At 39.5% G+C, this 21,484-nt stretch overlaps 1 protein-coding gene across 1 annotated transcript in view; it reads right to left on the bottom strand.

Annotated features, from left to right (window-relative positions):
• LOC124794306 (actin-interacting protein 1) overlaps nt 1–21,484 on the bottom strand; it is a 193,307-nt gene that overhangs the window by 77,405 nt on the left and 94,418 nt on the right. Inside the window, exon 10 of the mRNA XM_047258085.1 lies at nt 5,644–5,858. Coding sequence (XP_047114041.1) covers nt 5,644–5,858 — 215 coding nt within the window. The remainder of the gene's footprint in view (nt 1–5,643; nt 5,859–21,484) is intronic.

Genomic DNA, 21,484 nt, shown 5'->3' with positions numbered 1-21,484 from the left:
TGATTACGGGAGCACAGAACATATTGTCCAGGTTAACTCCCATCTGTGCATCCCCACTCCCTCAGCATACTGAGCAAGGGAGTCTTTGCCACCGCAAAGGAAGTCCCAGATGCAAAACGTGCGTACCCACCTAACCAGCACTACCTATTCCAATCCTGGCACAGATTTATCCTACCCCAGCAGGGGCAGGCTCACCCGTCAAAGTAGCCTTATTTACCAGCTCTGCTGCAATCATTACACAGCTTTTTATATTGGTGTGGCTACCAACCAGCTGTCCACCAGGATGAGGACCCACTGCCACTGCCAAACTGTTGCAAAGAGCCAAGCAAATAATCATGTGGCACAGCATGCAGCTGAACACAAAATATTTGATTTAAAAGGCTGATTCACTGGCCATGCCATCTGGATCCTTTTCTCCACCACCACCTATTCTGAATTGCTCAGATGGGAGTTAACCTTACAACACAGCCACTGCTCCCACAATTATCCTGACCTCAACCTATGGTAACATACGGTCACCACGCCCTCCTTCCAACAATTTCCAGCCACTTGTCCTACCATCTATTCCCCATTGTCATCTCTCATTCAGTTTATTTGCAGCCCTGAGACAACGCATCCATCCATCTCTTCCCATTCCTCTCCTTTTTTCCCCACCTCCCAACTCCACAACCACCTGATGCTCCGCTTGCTAGCAGCCCTGCACAATCCACCAGATAACATTCATCTCTCTCTCTCTCTCTCTCTCTCTCTCTCTCTCTCTCTCTCTCTCTCTCTCTCTCCCCCCCCCCCCCCCCACCCGTACACTACTATCCCAAACCCTACCCCTACCCCTACCCCTTCCTCACCCCTCCAGATTTCTGCTTTCATACCACATGATGCTGCATTACAGCCTGAAATGCTGGAGTTGGTAGTCGTGTGTGTGTGTGTGTGTGTGTGTGTGTGTGTGTGTGTGAGAGAGAGAGAGAGAGAGAGAGAGAGAGAGAGAGAGAGAGAGAGGGGGAGGAGGGGGAGGGCAGTGGTTGCAAATGGTGCTTGTGTATGAGTGTCTTTTAGAGAGAGAGAGGGGGGGGGGGAGGAGGGGGAGGGCAGTGGTTGCAAATGGTGCTTGTGTATGAGTGTCTTTTACCGACAAAGGCTGTAGTTGACAGCTATATGAGAGTGTCTTAATTGTGCCTGTCTGCAACTTGACATGTCTTTTTTTATGAAAAGTAGTAGTCTGCCTTTTTCTACATTGATGATATTCCTACAAGGAGTTTCCATTGTTTAATTTTTCCCCAAACAGCGTTCTTCCATGCTACGACTCCATGAAGTTTTCCTTTGTTATTATCCTCTACAGGATTACTCTTCTGTGGCTATTCTCTCTCTTCTTTCCTGTATTCACAACCTTCCAAACTGAATCTGCTTCTGAACTTCACTGCATCAACAACCATCCACGAACAACACAGGCTTCGTGACCACGCAGTTTATTCGTGTGTTATCCAATGCCCTAGATTACTTCCTCTGATAGTTACAATTACATTACATTTATTTGTATTGATCCTAATTCGTCCTTCATCCTGATGTTCTTCAGCCTTTTGTTTTCCACACCTGCCTGTGCCACAAACTTTTGATTCTTGACCTAAACCCCCTCTCTCTTTGCTTATCGCAACATACACACACTCCCATATGTCACTCCTCCTTTTCACCCACATTTCTGTATGATTTTAACGTATTTGTGTTCATCTTTAAGTGGTTTCTTGTGGTTCCATGTATTTTTACTATCTGTGTCTTTTTGCTTAACTGCATGTTTCCTGCATATCTTTAAGTATTGTTATTTATCTTTATGCATCTTTTTGCTTATTCATCTCCTCTCACAACCATCAACAGCTATATTGCCGATTTCTATATCATTCCCATTCCTTTACACCATTCATGCCACAATGGTTCCGTGCTCCACCTTTATGCACCAGTTCAGAAAATATCTCTTTTCCTGGCTAAAACCCAGTCTCACACTCTGTTTCTCAAATGCTGCCTAAACCATAGAATCCACCCAAATGGCCTAACTGTAAGGATTCCTTTCTCTGCATCCCACCCCTCCTTTCACTATGACCTGTGACCTACACCTTTCAGATTCTGCCAATCCATGGCTCTCACAAATCTGGTACTGCAAAAACACATCTCTGTGGCACAGGCATCCCAGAACCACCTCTGCTTCCTCCGCAAGATACTGCAATCCCTACTCCATACATCACGTCTCCAAAATTAAATCCCTCCTTCTCCAGCACCCGAAGGAGGATTCCAGACACCACTTTCATAAGTTATGCATCCTGCTGACACCCTACTCCCACTTAGGGGCACCACTATCCAACTACTATTTTACCCACAGTGTTCCTCCACATCCACCCCTCAAAGCAGCGAAGCCCTGCCTACCTTTTTCAACTTGCCATATCCCACAAAACTCCCAATCAATCCTTCATCAAATTGAAACCCAGAGACAAAAGATTCCTGTAAGACTGTTGTTTACCTTTCCACTAAAACCCTTAGTTCCACAAAAGTTTCAGTCCTATCTAAAGGCCTCACCTTTAGTCCTACACCTGAACCGTCAAAGACTTACTCTCCTCCTCTTGATCCCTGCAATGGAAGCACTTCTTTGCTGCAAATCCCTCCAACCAAAACCACCCTAATTCTAACACTGAACCCTGCCTCTTCCAGTTCACACCACCATCTGACAGTGATCCTCCTCCTAACAACCCACTGGTCATCTTCCAGGAATTCCTTACCTTCAACTTAGCCTAACCATCCTTTCCCAGGTCCCTTTCTCAGAACATGAACCTTTCAGTAGAAGAAAGAACAGCCATACTCAACCTCAAAATTAATCCTGACCTACTCATCCTACCTCAGACAACAGATCCACCACTGTTGTTCGGAATCTCGGTGACTACCTGGTAGAAGGACCTGGAAGTCCAACACAGACTCCAAGTCCTGCTTAAACCCTTAGGCCCATCCCAGAACATCTCCTCTGAATCTATTTTCCTCCTCACCCCTATGACACCCTACACACCCACCTTCTACATGCTCCCCAAAATCCACAAGCCCAATATTCCTGGACATCCTGTTATGGCTGGTTATTGTGCCCCCACTGAAAGAATTTTGGCCCTCACTTACCAACACCTCTCACTAACTGCCCGTAATCTAGCCTTCCACGTCAAAGACACCTATCACTTCCTTCATCGAATCTCCACCATCCCCCATCCCTTTACCTCCTGAATCCCTAATCGTCATTGATGATGCCCATAGTCTTGCTCCTATTAAGCACTACCTTTCCCGATATTCTTCAGACTCCAAACCCACTACCTCATTCCTCAAACACCTTACTAACTTTATGCTAACCCACAACTACTTTTCCTTTGAAGGACAAGTATATAAACAAATCTGCAGCACAGCTATGGGCACCTACCTGCATGGCACCCTCCTATGTCAACCTTTTTATGGGCCATGTAGAGGAGACCTTCCTAGCCTCCCAAAACACCAAACCCCCCACTCTGGTCCAGGTTCATTGATGATATCACCATGGTCTGGACTCAGGCCAAGACACCCTATCTTCGTTCCTTCACAACCTCAACAACTTCTCTCCCCTCTGCTTCAATGGCCCGTAGCAACCCAGCATGCCACCTTCCTAGATAAAAATAAATAGATGTTAACCATCTCCTCCCTAATGACTCCACACACCTCTGTCCACATTAAGCCCACCAACCACTAACAGTACCTGCATTATGTCAGCTGTCATCTCTTTCACACAAAAATATCCCTTTCACACAGTCTGACTACCCAGGGCCAGCGTATCTGCTGTGACAAAAAATCCGTTGCTCAGTGTGCTGAGGGTCTCACCAAGGCCTTCAAAGACAGACCCTATCTCCTAGACATAGACTGCAAACAGATTTCCCATGTCATTTCCCCTCACACCCCCAATTCTGCCACCAACCGCAAGAACTAGCCACACAAAAGAGCATTCCCTTTAGCACTCAGCACAGCCCTGGACAGGAACAACTGAACCACATCCTTTTCCAGGCCTTGACTCCCATCATCGTGTCCTGAAATGAGGGGGACCCCACCCGAGATACTTCCTAACCCTCCTAAAGTGGTGTTCCGTTGCTCACCCAGCCTCCACAACATCCTAGTTGCTCCCTAGGCCATTCAGAATCTCAACTCCTTGCCACAAGGATCATATCCCTGTGGAAGACCCAGTTGCAAAATCTGCCCAATCCACTCAACCAGCACTTCCTGTTTGTCCAAAAACAGGTTTATCCTACCGCACCAGGGACATGACACCTCTGAAAGTAGCCATGCCATTTACCAGCTCTGGTGAAATTGTTCCACAGTTTTTATATTGGTATGACAACCAACCAGCCGTCCACCAGGATGAACGGCCACCGCCACTGCCAAACTGTGCACACCATGCAGATGAACGTCACACACTTGAGATCAATGGCAGCTTCACTACCTGTGCCATCAGCAACCTTCCCTCCACTACTTTCTTTTATGAACTGCACAGACTGAAGTTATCCCTACAACACATTCTCTGCTCCTGTAGTTATTTTGGCCTCAACCTTCAGTAACATACTCCCCCCACGCCCTCCACCAACAGTTTTCACCTCATCTCTCCTATAATCTGCTCACCATTTTCATCTCCCACCCTATTTATTTACAGCCCTCTGCCAACAAACCCACTTGCCTTTCCCCACTCCTCTCCTTTTTCCCCTACCTCCCTGCCCCACAACCTCCTGATGCTCTTTACCTGTTGGCAGTGTAGTCCCTGCACACTCCACCAGACAGCGTCCATCTCTCTCTCTCTCTCTCTCTCTCTCTCTCTCTCTCTCTGTCTCTGTCCACCCGTACACTACTATCCCTATCCCTTCCCCTTGACATGTCTTCCAATGAATTAGCGACACATATGATGTAGCTTCTTCATGTAATGTTAAAATTCTTGTGTACTCTGTGGTAAATCTGCTAGAAACTACCGAGGAGTGCTGCATGGATGGCAGAGTGTCCAAAATACGAAAGATGGAATATTCTCCGCACATAAACTAACTACTAGGTAAATAGCCAAGACAGAGAATGCTATGACAAACATGAAGAAAGAGATTACGCAAGGACATCTAATTTTATGCGTAGACTCTTAGGAATGATGAGGAAAGTAAAAGATGATATAGAAACATAACAAGCGGCCCAATTTTTGGAAGACGTACTGGTGAAAGAGATTAAATTAGTGGCCAATATCATTATAACAAAAATAAAGAACAATGTCTGAAAATGTACAGCCATTCCACAACACAATAGCCTTGAATGTAGGAAAATTAAGCTGTGAACAATAAAACATTTTAAGGGGTTTACCAGCAATGTTTCTTACACGATAAAGCCATATGCTTTGTGTGTGTGTGTGTGTGTGTGTGTGTGTGTGTGTGTGTGTGTGTGTGTGTGTGCGCGCGCGTGTGCGCGCGCGCGTGCACGATCGAGCGTGGAGGTGGGAGGTGCAACTTTTTTTTCCATACTGTATGTGAAATGTCAGTCTGAAACATACAACAACCACATTAGTAGGTGTACGGCTTACAATAATGCAAATATTTCTAGTACTGATATACAAAGCAATAGTTCTTATATGCACACCTCTTTCACTGTGCCTGCTACAATTGTCTCTCCTTTGATATCCATACCACGTGGCTGGGAACCAAGTTTCACATCAGTTGGAAGATATGTTTTAGTTGCAATATCAACCTGCTTGATACTGTCATCAATTCCACAGGTGTAAAGAAAATTATCCACTGCTTTCATGCCATTAATTTGATTTCCATGTCCCTTTCCTTCAATTCTGTCATTCTCTCCTGAAACAATTTTAAAATAATGTTAAAACAGAATTTATAACAAAAGACTACATCTTTTATTCATTAGCCAAATTTTTGTTTCTGTGAACATTTATGACTAATTAAAATTGTGGAGTCTGGAAGGACACAGGGAAACAAGTTACAAGTCAAAATTTCCGGTTGGTACCTCAGGTGTGCTAAACAGCACTACTGATAGCACACCAATTTCCATACTTTCATGTGCAGAATGAAGTATTTGTCTTTTACACATTTTTACTTGTCACAAATGGCAATAATTTATTACAGTTTTCACACAGAATTACAGAACATAATTGAAAATAACATCACTAATTGAAAAACAACATCACTAATTGAAAAACAACATCACTAATTGAAAAACAACATCACTAATTGAAAAACAACATCACTAATTGAAAAACAACATCACTAATTGAAAAACAACATCACTAATTGAAAAACAACATCACTAATTGAAAAAACAACATCACTAATTGAAAAACAACATCACTAATTGAAAATAATAATTGAAAAAGTTGCAGTTACAACGCACTAAAAAAACTAGCATAAGGGTACCTCCTTCTGAGGTCATGAAAAATAGTTCCAGTCTGTATAAAAGGGAATTGTGTGAAATTTCGACTCAGTTAAGAGGGAGGAGATCCCCTGAGTCTTCAAAACTGCAAAATCCAGGGAAAAAAAGGGGGGGGGGGGAGATTACCTCTGCCTGATAAATTCCTTGATTAACTAATGTGAGCAGGTTTCAGTCTCCTAAGCTGAATACATTCTCATTTCACAGATGACACCAGGAGGTTGATGTGGTGGATTAATTATCCCACCCCAGGTAGAGAGCCATTCTTTCTGATGACCCAAACTACAATATTCCACTTCTCTTTCATTTTTCAAACGCAGGTAGCAGTTTTAAGTACAATGAGATAATCAGCAATTCAATTAATGGAGAGCTTTTATTTGTTTGTGTATCAGCCACCTGAAATAACTGTCATCTGTCACACCAATATTAGTAGTTTTATTATACGATTTGTGGGTATGCAAGTTAAGTGTGTATCAAAGTGCTACTGTTCTTGAGTGAAGCACCATCTCAAGAAATATCTTTATGTGGCCCTCAGGCTATCCTTCTGGATGCTAGAAGCTGTTTACCACCTGAAAACACTGTCATTCCAGGATGAATTTGAATTAGCACCAAAATAAGGGGGCACCATTTTTTTACCACCGAAATAAAGGTGCACATTTTTTTTATATTTGTATTTTCTTTGTTTGTGTCCATATCAAAGTATGGTTCCTTGTAACTTCACAGATATCAGGTGGTCGACTGTGATCTCCTGTGTCACGCTACAAAAACTCAAATATTGTTTTGGTACCAATTTCCTGAATCTGCTGCCTTTTTGTTTTTTATCTAAATTTGTATTCTAAATTTAAAATGAATCATATCATTGCGCAGAAACATCAGACAAAAATATTAAAAGAGTTCAAGTAGGAATGAATCAAATTATAGAAATTACCAATACTGGGATTAGACACTTTGTTCCTAATAGAACAGTTCTAATCTACATCATATTTCGCTTGAGTAACGAATTCTTTATGACAAATTCTTTGCAATGGCACTAAATTGAAGATTTTTCAACACACTACTCAGTCAATAAACCAAAAAATAAAAAATAATATCATCATATTTTTTAAATTTTATTGCTTGCTCATGCAGACCAAGCATGCTTATGCACCCTCTACTAACAATTGCTCCATTTTATGATGCAAGAGCAGGAACAGCAGTTGACAACATAATGATGGACAATAGCCAACTATTTGATGTGTTGTTTTTCGTAACAATATATTGAGTATACTTTTATAACTTTTTAGATTTAGAAATAATTTTACATTTTGTTTTCTGGATTTTTAGTTCTGATAATGAATCATAAGAGTCAAAACTAATAATCTGTCGTGTCCATCACAGGCAAGTGAAACATTGTGAATAAAAAATTTTACAGTTATAAATTATCCAATAGACGTGTCAGGCTTAAGACAGAGAAGCCGTCCGTGCTGCAGATCATATTTGAGCAATGTCATAAGTTTCCAGGGGATAAAAAGAGAGGCTTTATTAAAAAATATGAATTACGAAAGCGATTTTCTCATCAAATTATTCCCCCACAAAAACAGTGCACATACTAGTACTGATGAATGTGTATTAAAATTGGTACTGCAGTACGAATAATTAAATTGAAAATAATAATGTTTATCAGTTACTTGTGTACTATATTTTTTAAATGAAAGTAAAAAGTGAGCATTTTTCTTGTAATCAAACTTGAAAAAACAAGACACACTTCAGTTATTCCCACTAATGTGATTCCTTTCATTACATACCCATGTCAATTGCAGCAAGGCCATCAACGGAAAGGTAAAGTTTGTTTTTATTTGTTTACATTACTATACAATCACATGGAAGAAAAGTTCAGTATATGATACAATAAAAAGTATCCTCTGGCATGCATTTCGTAGTGTTTCAAAGAATGTAGATGTACATTTAGACCTGGGGCATCGGTTGTGAGTTACAACATTTCTGGTGAACACTGTTCATGCAAACATTGGGTGTATATGGAAAATAGGCCACGATTGTTCCTTTTCTATGAGCTACAATGTACTTCCTTTTCAAAATGACGAGTTTTGCTACTTTTTCACAACATCTTTCAGTAGAAAACACGGTATTTCATTGTGACCAAGAGCCACGCCAATTAACATGTCCCAAGTAGCAGGAATAAATGAAACTTATTTACTCTCAATAATAGAATACAACAATACAGTCATTTGGACATCAATCAACACTACTTGGTCCCAGTTCACCGACATTCACTGACGTAGCACTAGAAGAGTCCCGACAAGGGCAACATTGATGCAGCCATATTGGTAGAGGATGTTCTAGGAGAGATGGCCTGGTAAGGCAGAAGCTCGTGGCCAGTTGGAGGTAGCATATATGCTGTAGACATGTGGACAGATGGGCTTTGTTAGACAGGCCATGGGTGCGCCAGCATGATCCAGGAGCAATGGGGAGTTGTACACTGACAGGTTATGGGTACAGCAGACATCGAGTCCAGCGTGGATAATTATGATGAGACAAAAAGCGAAGACTCAGACACTATGGGAGCTCCAATTGAGGTACCATGGAGGATCAGCAGTTGGACTGGAGTGTCTCCCTATACCAACTGGCTCTGGTGGGCTGGGCAGTGTCCTTTATAACCGCCCAGTGGAAGAATACTTCCACGATGACAGGTGGCCATGTGATCTGCAGAAAAATGGGTGCTTTTGCCACAAAGCACTGATTGTGGCTCCTCTCTCAGTAAAGCTGGTTCTACATGTTACCACATTTCTGCAGGAGATATAGTTGACAACAAACATGGTGTGCTGATGTCATTATCATACAGTTTATTGTGCATCTCTTGTGGTGGTGTTGCCAGTGGCCCAGAAAGGTGGCAGCCCACAGTACACATCTGAGTTGTGTTAACAGTGTATCCCAAGAGGATACTGTATGAGGAAAGTTACTACGTGTAGATTTTCCATACAAGGATTTCCCAGTATATCCACAGGGAAAGGTGAAACAGCAGAAATTCTGCACAAGAACTACTGATTGAGTTTACTAGTTTTGTTTACACCTTCAAAACAAAGAATTGTCAAATTCCACTGGCATTTCAAACCCCTTACCAACACTTCATGCAGGACGAATATGGTATATTTTTCGAAGACTATCAACTGAATATGTTCAAACTTAGAATCTGAATGATTCATATAAATGCATCTTTGGCTCTGTAACAGTAACAGATGTAATACATGTTTGGAGAAAATAGGTGCCACATCATATTGACCACAAAATCTATATTTAAATTTCCTTATCATTTCAGTCACACTCTAACTACATCCATATGCTGAAGGAACATCTAGCCATAAAGACCCAATTTCAGTGAGGAAGACAGTCCAGAAGTTATTTCAGGTATGCCACATCTTGCTCATGTCACCCATTGGTGATTAAACCCTGTAGAGCTACTAAACTGAAGGATGTTGATGATGACGTTTGGTTTGTGGGCACTCAACTGCGTGGTCATCAGTGCCCGTACGAAGTCCCATTCTTTTTTTTTTTTTACGCTCCAGTTCTTTTACATAGTCCAATCTAGCCACTGTCACAATGATGATGATGATGATGACAATGATGATGAAAACAACACAAACACTCAGTCCCCGGGCAGGGAAAATCCCCAACCCAGTTGGGAATCGAACCTGGGATCCCTTGATCCAGCAGCAGCAACGCTATCCACTAGACTATGAACTGCGGACAAACTGCAAGGATGTTGACTGTTACATTTCAATCGCTGCTCTAAATAGTCCTAGACACTTTCTATGACATTAAAATTGGGTAATTTAACAGACCTTGTGTGATAGGTCCTAAGTGTTTAGCAAACCAGGAATGTATGCATGCAGTCCTATAAACATAGCTATTGTCACCTTGGAAGAGAGAAGTGTCCACGGCATACTTATCTTTAAGTTATAGAAGAAAGGGCAATACATGGTCACCGAGAACATTGACCTAAATATTCTGGTTTATGCCCATGGTAACCTGAATAAGTGGGCTTAAGTTGTGGAACGAAAACCCTCCAAAACATCACACAACCACCTCAGGACTAAAATGCACTGTACAAACACAGCATGGTAAACGTATTATTAGGCCATCAGTGCATTCAGTGCTTTTCATCATTTGAAAAGCAGCAAAACTGTGACTCATCAAATCATATTAGATGCCTGCAGTCTGCTGCTGTCCAATTTCTGTGTTGCTTAGCCCACCAAAGATTTGAAGCTTTTTGTTCCACTGAGAAATGGCTTTCTGTGGGGCAAGCAACTCAAAATATCCCTTGCTTGCAGTTCCCTTCACTATGTATGCTCAAAGAATGGTTGAGATAGACCTGAATTCAATGACAACAGCAACTCTTGTCATGTTTGAAATGGGTTGTCACTGGCAAGGTGGGTCACTCCCACTTAGCCTAAGTTAGTTACGATCTTTTTACAGTTACTGTTCTTATGCCCTGTGTCATGGCTGCGAATGGTAATGTGTTATATCCCTGTCAGTAATCAATCAGTACAGAGAACACATCATATAATTAACTCTATAGAGCTCAGTAACTAAGTGCTAGATCCCATTCCTCCATTGTTGTCAAGGTGATGAATTCACACTTGTTGTTCATGTTTGGCATAATTAATAAGATACTTAGCCAACCACAAATTCAGACATATAGCTTCTGAGACAAGTTCCCTGTTCATGTAATACATTTGAAATGACAAAATCATCATAAGCTTATCCTGCTGCACATGACCCATTTATCTGCCAAGAAAAACTGGGCAGAGATTCGTGATACATTATCCAGTCAGCTTAGATAGGAAAGAAATACAGAGGAATGTGCACAAACAGAAATTGTATGATTTAATAGCCAAGCAAGCATCTCAACTCGATTCACCATGTCCTCTCCAAATTCGTCAGTGGCCTGTTCTTATAATGTTACTTTAAATCCGTCTTGATTGCAAATTTTTTTTTTTTATTATTCATATGACCGGTTTCGGTTCATTCAGAACCATCTTCAGATCTGTAAAAATAATTATACTAATTTACTATTTCACGAAAGCAAATCTTTTTCATCCTATCTTATCAACATCAAATGTACCAGAACGTACCTGATATTTAAGTTACAGGAGTAACCCGTCCAATTCAGCAACTTTCACATGCTACGTCACATAAAATTGGTTGGCAGAGTGCACGTCATTTATATTAATTATGACACTATTACCGACAGGTGGCGTCTGGTACATTTGTTACATTCCATTTGCACATACTGTATTCAGTAGATCTTTTTTATATTAAAAATATGTAATTAAAATATGTAGATGTCAAAGCTAAAATCTGTACTTGTCAGGATTAAAAAACAGTAAAATTATCATTTTTATACGATCTAACAGGCATAGGGCGATTTATATATCTATGGTGCTGGTGTGAACTTGTTTTCTTCTACGGTCTGCTTCCGTGGTTCCCGCCACTTTGGTGTTGTGCCGCGGTCCGCTCAGTCGTCTGCTGTCCATCGCCGCGGGCAAGAGGGCCGCACAGGAGGGCCCCGTCAACGACGCCAGGCGTTGCACGCGTCTTCCGGCTTCTCCACCGCGCACTGTCTCTCATCCCTTGGCCTGGATCTCCATACGCAACAGTTGTCATCTTAGTAGGTCGTCATAAATGCTAAAATAGGCGTTATGATTGAATTCGCTTTGTTCGTTGAGGATTAAATCCGGATCTTTATTTTTATGGGTGTATATTTCGATCTCTTCTAAAATGTTAAGGAACCGTCCCTTGTGAGCTCTATGCAGGATGTCTAAGTTGTTTTCAATATTCGTGACTGAGTGCTTTGTCGCAGCCATATGCGCCCCAAAAGCTGTTTTGTTTTGAGAGTAGGTGTGCTCCCTGAATCTGGTTTCAAAGTTCCTACAGTCTGCCCTATATATTGTTTACAGCAGTCATTACATTTGATTTTATATACACCTGAATCCTGAAATTTATTCCTACTATTACATATTCTATGCCGGAGCTTCAATTTTAACGTGTTATTTGTTCGGAACCCTATTTTAACGTCGGTTTTACGAAAGCATCTTTCAATTTTGTCTGCAATTCTTCCATTGTATGTGAGAGCTACATATTTTTTCTTGTTGTTCCTCTTAACTGCTACTTGCCTTCCTTCTGTTTGTTCCATTTGCCTCTTCTTTATCTTCCTATAAATATTCATCACCTGCTTACACGTATATCCGTTCGCTACGGCCACTTGTTTTAAAATACTTAACTCCTTTTCTACTTCGTGTTGGCTTAGTGGCAATCTTAGTAGCCTGTATACCATCGAAGTAAAATATGCCCATTTGTATCGCGGTGGGTGACAAGAGCGCTCGTTGATAACTAGATCTGTACACGTAGGTTTTCTGAATATGCTAAATTCATGCTTCCCATTTTTCTTTATTAGTGTTAAATCTAAGTAATCTATACGGTTGTTTTCTTCAAATTCCATGGTGAATCTAATTTTCGGGTGTTGAGAGCTCATTTTTTGTGCTAAGTTTTCGATATCATTTTTATCTCCTTTGTATAATAAAATGGAGTCGTCCACATATCTCCTGTAATATACAATTTTCTCAGCGATATTAGGATTTTCATCAAAGAATTTGTTTTCTAAGTGATTTACAAAAATGTCAGCCAGCGTCCCAGCTAAACTGTTCCCCATTGCCAGCCCGTCTTTCTGTTGATAAATTTTACCATTGAAAGTAAAGTAATTGAACGACAAGACATGTTCCAACATTTCCACTAGTTCAATCACTTCCCCCAGTGCCAATTTACCATGAGTGAGGAGATTGTTCTTAATGATCTCAATCGTTTCTTTTACGGGAATGTTTGTGTACAGATTGGTGATATCCAATGAAGCTAGTGACGCATTCTGAGGTATAAGTACGTCTTTAATTTGCTCGGCAAATTCGTAGCTGTTGCTAATGTTGAAAGTCCGACGATATGTATATGCCGCCCTCAATCTGTTATTTAGCTCTTTATTTAATTTATAACTTGGGCTGCTGGTGTTATTAACGATTGGGCGAATCGATTTTTCAACTTTATGGAGCTTTATTTGTGATCGTAATTCGGGGATTCGCGGATTCATTACTTTCAGTTTAAACTTTTCCTCCTCTGTGAATAGAAACACACAGTTATCTATTTGTTTCCTTATTTCTGTTTGAAATTTCTTGGTTGGATCTTTCTTGACTTCTACTATTCCGTTTTCCATAAAGAACTTTTCAGTTTTCTCTATATAGTCTGTATCGTGTATTAAAACCATAGTGCCGCCCTTATCTGCCTTTGTGACGATAGCCTTACGTGATTCTAACTTCTTATTCAAGCCCTTAAGAGTTAGTAGTTCGTTTCTGTTCTTGTGAGCAGAGTGCATTTCATCTATAATCGACTTCTTTACTTTAATTGCCGTGTTTGTCTGTTTGTATCTATTCATATTTGCGATATCACATGCAATTTTCACTTCTGCGACAGTCTTTTTTATTGTATTTGAGTTAATTGCGGGATTTAGGTTATATTGCAGGCCTTTATTTAAAAGATTCTGCTCATCTTTTGTTAATTCTATCTCAGTTAAGTTCACGACCCTCCCACAAAAAGTATGCAACTTTTTATACGCCGTTTCGTTATCAGTATTAAAATCTACACCTAGGTTAAAAAGCTTCTTCTGATGTCTGTTTAGAGTTAATTCTCGCTCCCTGCCAATTCTATTTTCAATCTCTCTGCTTACGTATGCGAACTGTAATGGAGATAAAATGTCACCTAAAATCAAGTGAAGATTAAATGCTTCTCTATTTAACTTGTCTTTCATTTTATATGCTTCTCGAATTTGAGTTTTAATCCATAATACTTCACTTTTACGTTTTACTATTTGTGCTATGTTTGACATATTCCTGATTTTTACTTTTGCGTAGTTAGGAGTAATCCCTGCGTCTAAGCATGTTTTGTTAAATTTTATTTTCAAGTTTACGATCACAAATAAAGCTCCATAAAGTTGAAAAATCGATTCGCCCAATCGTTAATAACACCAGCAGCCCAAGTTATAAATTAAATAAAGAGCTAAATAACAGATTGAGGGCGGCATATACATATCGTCGGACTTTCAACATTAGCAACAGCTACGAATTTGCCGAGCAAATTAAAGACGTACTTATACCTCAGAATGCGTCACTAGCTTCATTGGATATCACCAATCTGTACACAAACATTCCCGTAAAAGAAACGATTGAGATCATTAAGAACAATCTCCTCACTCATGGTAAATTGGCACTGGGGGAAGTGATTGAACTAGTGGAAATGTTGGAACATGTCTTGTCGTTCAATTACTTTACTTTCAATGGTAAAATTTATCAACAGAAAGACGGGCTGGCAATGGGGAACAGTTTAGCTGGGACGCTGGCTGACATTTTTGTAAATCACTTAGAAAACAAATTCTTTGATGAAAATCCTAATATCGCTGAGAAAATTGTATATTACAGGAGATATGTGGACGACTCCATTTTATTATACAAAGGAGATAAAAATGATATCGAAAACTTAGCACAAAAAATGAGCTCTCAACACCCGAAAATTAGATTCACCATGGAATTTGAAGAAAACAACCGTATAGATTACTTAGATTTAACACTAATAAAGAAAAATGGGAAGCATGAATTTAGCATATTCAGAAAACCTACGTGTACAGATCTAGTTATCAACGAGCGCTCTTGTCACCCACCGCGATACAAATGGGCATATTTTACTTCGATGGTATACAGGCTACTAAGATTGCCACTAAGCCAACACGAAGTAGAAAAGGAGTTAAGTATTTTAAAACAAGTGGCCGTAGCGAACGGATATACGTGTAAGCAGGTGATGAATATTTATAGGAAGATAAAGAAGAGGCAAATGGAACAAACAGAAGGAAGGCAAGTAGCAGTTAAGAGGAACAACAAGAAAAAATATGTAGCTCTCACATACAATGGAAGAATTGCAGACAAAATTGAAAGATGCTTTCGTAAAACCGACGTTAAAATAGGGTTCCGAACAAATAACACGTTAAAATTGAAGCTCCGGCATAGAATATGTAATAGTAGGAATAAATTTCAGGATTCAGGTGTATATAAAATCAAATGTAATGACTGCTGTAAACAATATATAGGGCAGACTGTAGGAACTTTGAAACCAGATTCAGGGAGCACACCTACTCTCAAAACAAAACAGCTTTTGGGGCGCATATGGCTGCGACAAAGCACTCAGTCACGAATATTGAAAACAACTTAGACATCCTGCATAGAGCTCACAAGGGACGGTTCCTTAACATTTTAGAAGAGATCGAAATATACACCCATAAAAATAAAGATCCGGATTTAATCCTCAACGAACAAAGCGAATTCAATCATAACGCCTATTTTAGCATTTATGACGACCTACTAAGATGACAACTGTTGCGTATGGAGATCCAGGCCAAGGGATGAGAGACGGTGCGCGGTGGAGAAGCCGGAAGACGCGTGCAACGCCTGGCGTCGTTGACGGGGCCCTCCTGTGCGGCCCTCTTGCCCGCGGCGATGGACAGCAGACGACTGAGCGGACCGCGGCACAACACCAAAGTGGCGGGAACCACGGAAGCAGACCGTAGAAGAAAACAAGTTCACACCAGCACCATAGATATATAAATCGCCCTATGCCTGTTAGATCGTATAAAAATGATAATTTTACTGTTTTTTAATCCTGACAAGTACAGATTTTAGCTTTGACATCTACATATTTTAATTACATATTTTTAATATAAAAAAGATCTACTGAATACAGTATGTGCAAATGGAATGTAACAAATGTACCAGACGCCACCTGTCGGTAATAGTGTCATAATTAATATAAATGACGTGCACTCTGCCAACCAATTTTATGTGACGTAGCATGTGAAAGTTGCTGAATTGGACGGGTTACTCCTGTAACTTAAATATCAGGTACGTTCTGGTACATTTGATGTTGATAAGATAGGATGAAAAAGATTTGCTTTCGTGAAATAGTAAATTAGTATAATTATTTTTACAGATCTGAAGATGGTTCTGAATGAACCGAAACCGGTCATATGAATAATAAAAAAAAAAATTTGCAATCAAGACGGATTTAAAGTAACATTATAAGAACAGGCCACTGACGAATTTGGAGAGGACATGGTGAATCGAGTTGAGATGCTTGCTTGGCTATTAAATCATACAATTTCTGTTTGTGCACATTCCTCTGTATTTCTTTCCTATCTAAGCTGACTGGATAATGTATCACGAATCTCTGCCCAGTTTTTCTTGGCAGATAAATGGGTCATGTGCAGCAGGATAAGCTTATGATGATTTTGTCATTTCAAATGTATTACATGAACAGGGAACTTGTCTCAGAAGCTATATGTCTGAATTTGTGGTTGGCTAAGTATCTTATTAATTATGCCAAACATGAACAACAAGTGTGAATTCATCACCTTGACAACAATGGAGGAATGGGATCTAGCACTTAGTTACTGAGCTCTATAGAGTTAATTATATGATGTGTTCTCTGTACTGATTGATTACTGACAGGGATATAACACATTAAACTTACCCTTATGATAACAAGGTAAATTTTGAATGTAACAATGCTACATAAACAATAAAATATTTCTTACTTTATCTGATGAAGCCTGTCATTTATATTACAAAAATCATCAAAAATGGATAATCATACTGCATCGATTGACACTGAGTGATTCAGAAAAAGTGTCAAATGAATAATGCACTGAAATGCTTGTGCATGCTAATATTTTAATTAGACATAACTTATGAACAAGTATCTAAATACACAAATATTTGTGGACTGTACTTTTAAGTTGTGTTTCTAAAACATGTTTTAGATAATTAAAATTTTATCACACTATGATGGTATAAGACTCCACAGCAAGAAGTTGAAACATACATAAAAGGAATAGTGGCATTATGTTCATGCACTTTGATTGATATTGAAGTACTCCATTGGAGCTTATGACATTTTCATATATTTTTACTTTTGAGAGAGACTTGATAAGTATCCATTTCCTACAATATGTAGCCAAATACTAAAGTTCAAAACATTTTTGCAATTACAGCTTCACTGTATTAGTTAGTTTTTATTCTTAATAATTTTAAATTTCCTACCTTTCTTTAAAAGTTATTACTAGATGTACATGTAAGTGTACGTACAATGATTCATATAATAGTATCTCTCGTCTACAAATCATTCACAGTAATTTTATTTCATTGTCAGAGCTATTACTTTCACACATGGAGTACATACTCTTGTGTTCTCCCTCTCTCCTCAATTATTCTCTCAGGAAATTATGATTTTGTTTACAATAAAACCATACTTTTACATCATTGTTTGTTCTAATTAGCTTGTAAATGACTGTTCTACAGTTTGAAGTAATCATGATGCCTGCAAGGGTCTGAAAATTCAATCTGGCACCTCACCTCCAAAACTGTACCAAACCGGTATCATTCAAACAATCCCCATTGCGATCAGCTCGGCTTCACTGAAATGCTGAATGATTTCTGAACTATGCAATTACCCAAGCAACTATGAATATAAATCTGGTAACTGTTTACAACTGAAAAGGGCTCTCTACATCTGATTTTGTACACTATAAGTGAGAAGTTGAGGGAGAGTGTGGGGAATGTGATGGGAGCAGTGGCCGGGCATCTTGACCATCAGAATCAGTTGGCTGAGTAACACAATTGGACATGAAAAATATTTAGGGGTGTATATTATATAAATTTTGTCATGACGAATATCCCTGAAATTGTTTAGTTTGAAATGTTTATTTCTGTCTTTAGTTAAATAAAGAGCTGGATAATGCTTGCTGGTCCATTTCTATTAAGTCTTTCATCTGAAGACCAGCAATTTATTGGAAACCTTAAAAATTGACTCACCAGTGAAATGTACTCTGGGTTGTAAATTGCAAGTGTGCAGCAGTTGCAAAAACAAACTAGTTAATCAAGTCAGAAGATTTGGCTTCTTTACTAACAGGACATAGTTTGTTAACATTTCTACATGTTAAACTACGAAGTCACCGCAACAAAGGTCTTCTTCTAAATGAACTATTGTATAACTCCAACCAATATGCAGTGGTATATCCTAACATGTGTGTCACGCTGTTCCTTCTTTAGTTCAAGAAATCCATCAAATCTACTGGTCAACTTACAAAAATATTCAAATTTAGCTCCCATAACATTTTCTTTCTCTTTCAACCTGGATGTTTAACTTCCACATTTTCTGAATGTGACAAAATCATGCAACCAATGCTGTCTAAATGCTCTTCCCACACATCCCGTACTTTCATCGACACCTTTCCAGTAATGCAACAGGGAAAGTTTCTTAGTAAAATATCCTTCATTACTATAGTCAACCTGTCCCCATACTCTAATACCTCCTGGTCTCCACCTGTCTCCTCCCTTGCCCCTCTTCTTCCCATTATTTCAATCCCTTGCTTCTGCACCAGCTGAAATCTATGCAAGCACCCATTTCTTTACATGAGCTTTATAAGGAAAAGTGTCGCCTCAGAAATGGTTCTTGACAATACGGTATGAAAGGAAGTGTTGTGAACAAATAAATTAAATGGTAAACACAGCAGTAAATCTAAGCATCCTAAACATTTATAATTCCTTCACTTCCTATTTAATTGAAAACAAAACTACATATAAAACACCAATCTACTTTAATCCTGCCCCCTCTCCTCCCCTTCTTTTTATGTGATGTGAAATCACATGTGAAATAGGTAGCCCCTCTCAAAACACAGGAGATGTAACACAATGAGAACTTGTACTGTGAAGCTACATTAATGCTGCACATGAGTTACTGAGTGTTGCAATATTTCCTGTTAGTGACATATAGTGGAACCATGCTCAGACAAGCAAAAATAAATGTGTGACTTAATTTTGTCCACTGTTGTCAGTGTTCTTGCACAGAGGACTCAAAATGTACCATGTCTTGAAATAAAAATAACAGTGGTTGAAGATGATTTGTCTTCTTTACTGACTTAATGTAAGAACCTGTTTTCCAGGAGGAGAAAACTTGTCAAATATTATAATTGAAATGAAGGCCATATAATGTAACTACAGTGAAACCCCACTTTTACACTTAAAAAAGGCGTGAAAATGTAAAATGAGAGAAATAATAATGTTTTAAGCTGTAAAAGTTATATATAGGATACCCTCTTGCATTTCCACACTTTATGTGTGATATATGTACATAACAGGCATCAAAAGACTTGTCACAGACTGGTTTATTATCTAATAAAGGTTTATTAGATAATAAAAATTGCTGATGTGACGAACTGATAACTGTCTGGGAAATAGGAACATTTGACTCAATTTCATACGTCATAATCTATGTTTTCAAAAGCCTGCAGCTGTCATTCGTTATTCAAACATTGAAATACTGCACTAGTTATGTATTTTTTTCATGCTTAGAATGGCATGTTTCGACAATTTTTTCCCACTGTCAAGTGTAAATATGTTGATACGTATTTTGTGCTGCCCTGTGTCTCTCCTGTAGTCGTCTTTCTGAAGTTACCAGGTACTGTGCCTCCTCAGTTATGTATAAAACTACACACATAGGCAAATTATCCCTTACATTGTTTGTGTAACATCCAAGGAAAAAGAAGAAAAAATTAAATAAGTAAATACTGCACTTGACAACGAGAATAAATTCTCGAAACACGTTTTGCTCATCATGAAAAAAATCACGTAACCAGTGCTGTGTTTATACTAAAAAGTAAAAGTATTTGAGCAACCGCAAAAATGAATGTGGTGTCAACTAACATTACAAGTGGCCAAATGCCGAAACACACCAAATATGAATCATTCCATGTAGGCTTTCACGGCCGGCGTCTTTATCAGTAAACTCTTCCGGGCTAAGTTGCCCTGGTCGATCTGTAGAACTTCTTCTCCCTGACGTTTCGTTCTCAACTACGGAGAACATCTTCCGAGGTGAGTCAACGACTGGCTGCTAGGAGCTGGGGCCGCCGCTTATATAGAGATCGTAGGGGGCGCCACCACACGTCACATGGCGTCGATGTGCAGCTATCTCTGGCTATCGTCTGTTCTCTCGATTGCAGGCAATCGATTGTCACGTGATTGATGCAACGTCGACCGCCATATCTTATCCAATTTTAATCCTTCTTCTTTACGATTAAAATTGTATTGATGTTTGTGGATTTCAATTGCCTCTCTATACATACGTGTATAATAGTGCGACGTCCTCACTAGCACGCTTGTTTCACCAAATTTTATGTCGTGATCTCCATCCTTAAAAACATGTTCCGCTACTGCCGATTTGTCGATATGTCCCAAGCGACAGTTTCTTTTGTGCTCCGTCAACCGTGTATTGATGCTCCTTTATGTAGTTCCTATGTAAACCCTGCCGCAACTACACGGAATTTTATATACCCCTGGGGTGGCTAGGGGGTGACGAGCATCTTTCGTTGATCTTAGGCATTCACTAATTTTCTTAGTAGGTCTAAAAATGGTCTCTACCTGAAACTTGGCTAGTACTTTTCCAATGCGATCCGTGATATTATGGATGAACGGAAGAAATACTTTTCCAGCTGATGGTTGTTGCTGTCTCCTATTTTTAGGCATTTTTCTATTTGGGTGAAGTGCTCGATTAATCTCGTTTTTTGTATAACCATTTTTCGCAAAGGCCATTCGTAAATGATTTAGTTCTTCTTGTAAGTAGCCTGGTTCACAAATATTATTGGTCCTATCCACTAGTGTTTTTATGACCCCCCCTCTTTTGCCTAGGGTGGTGGTTTGAGTTCTTATGGAGGTAGCGATCGGTATGTGTACCTTTCCTGTAGACCTTATGGCCTAAGGTCCCATCCGCCCGTTTGATAACGGATACATCCAAGAAGTTAACCAAATATGGTTCGACAAAGGAAACATGATGATCACAACAATCACAAAAATGCGTTGTTGTGATCGGTCATAATATATTTATTCGAATGAACCTAGTTACTTCC

This window comes from Schistocerca piceifrons, chromosome 1 (genome assembly GCF_021461385.2).
Source record: "Schistocerca piceifrons isolate TAMUIC-IGC-003096 chromosome 1, iqSchPice1.1, whole genome shotgun sequence".
NCBI classification, from domain to species: Eukaryota; Metazoa; Arthropoda; class Insecta; order Orthoptera; family Acrididae; genus Schistocerca; species Schistocerca piceifrons.
This window is presented reverse-complemented; position numbering and strand designations above follow the sequence as displayed.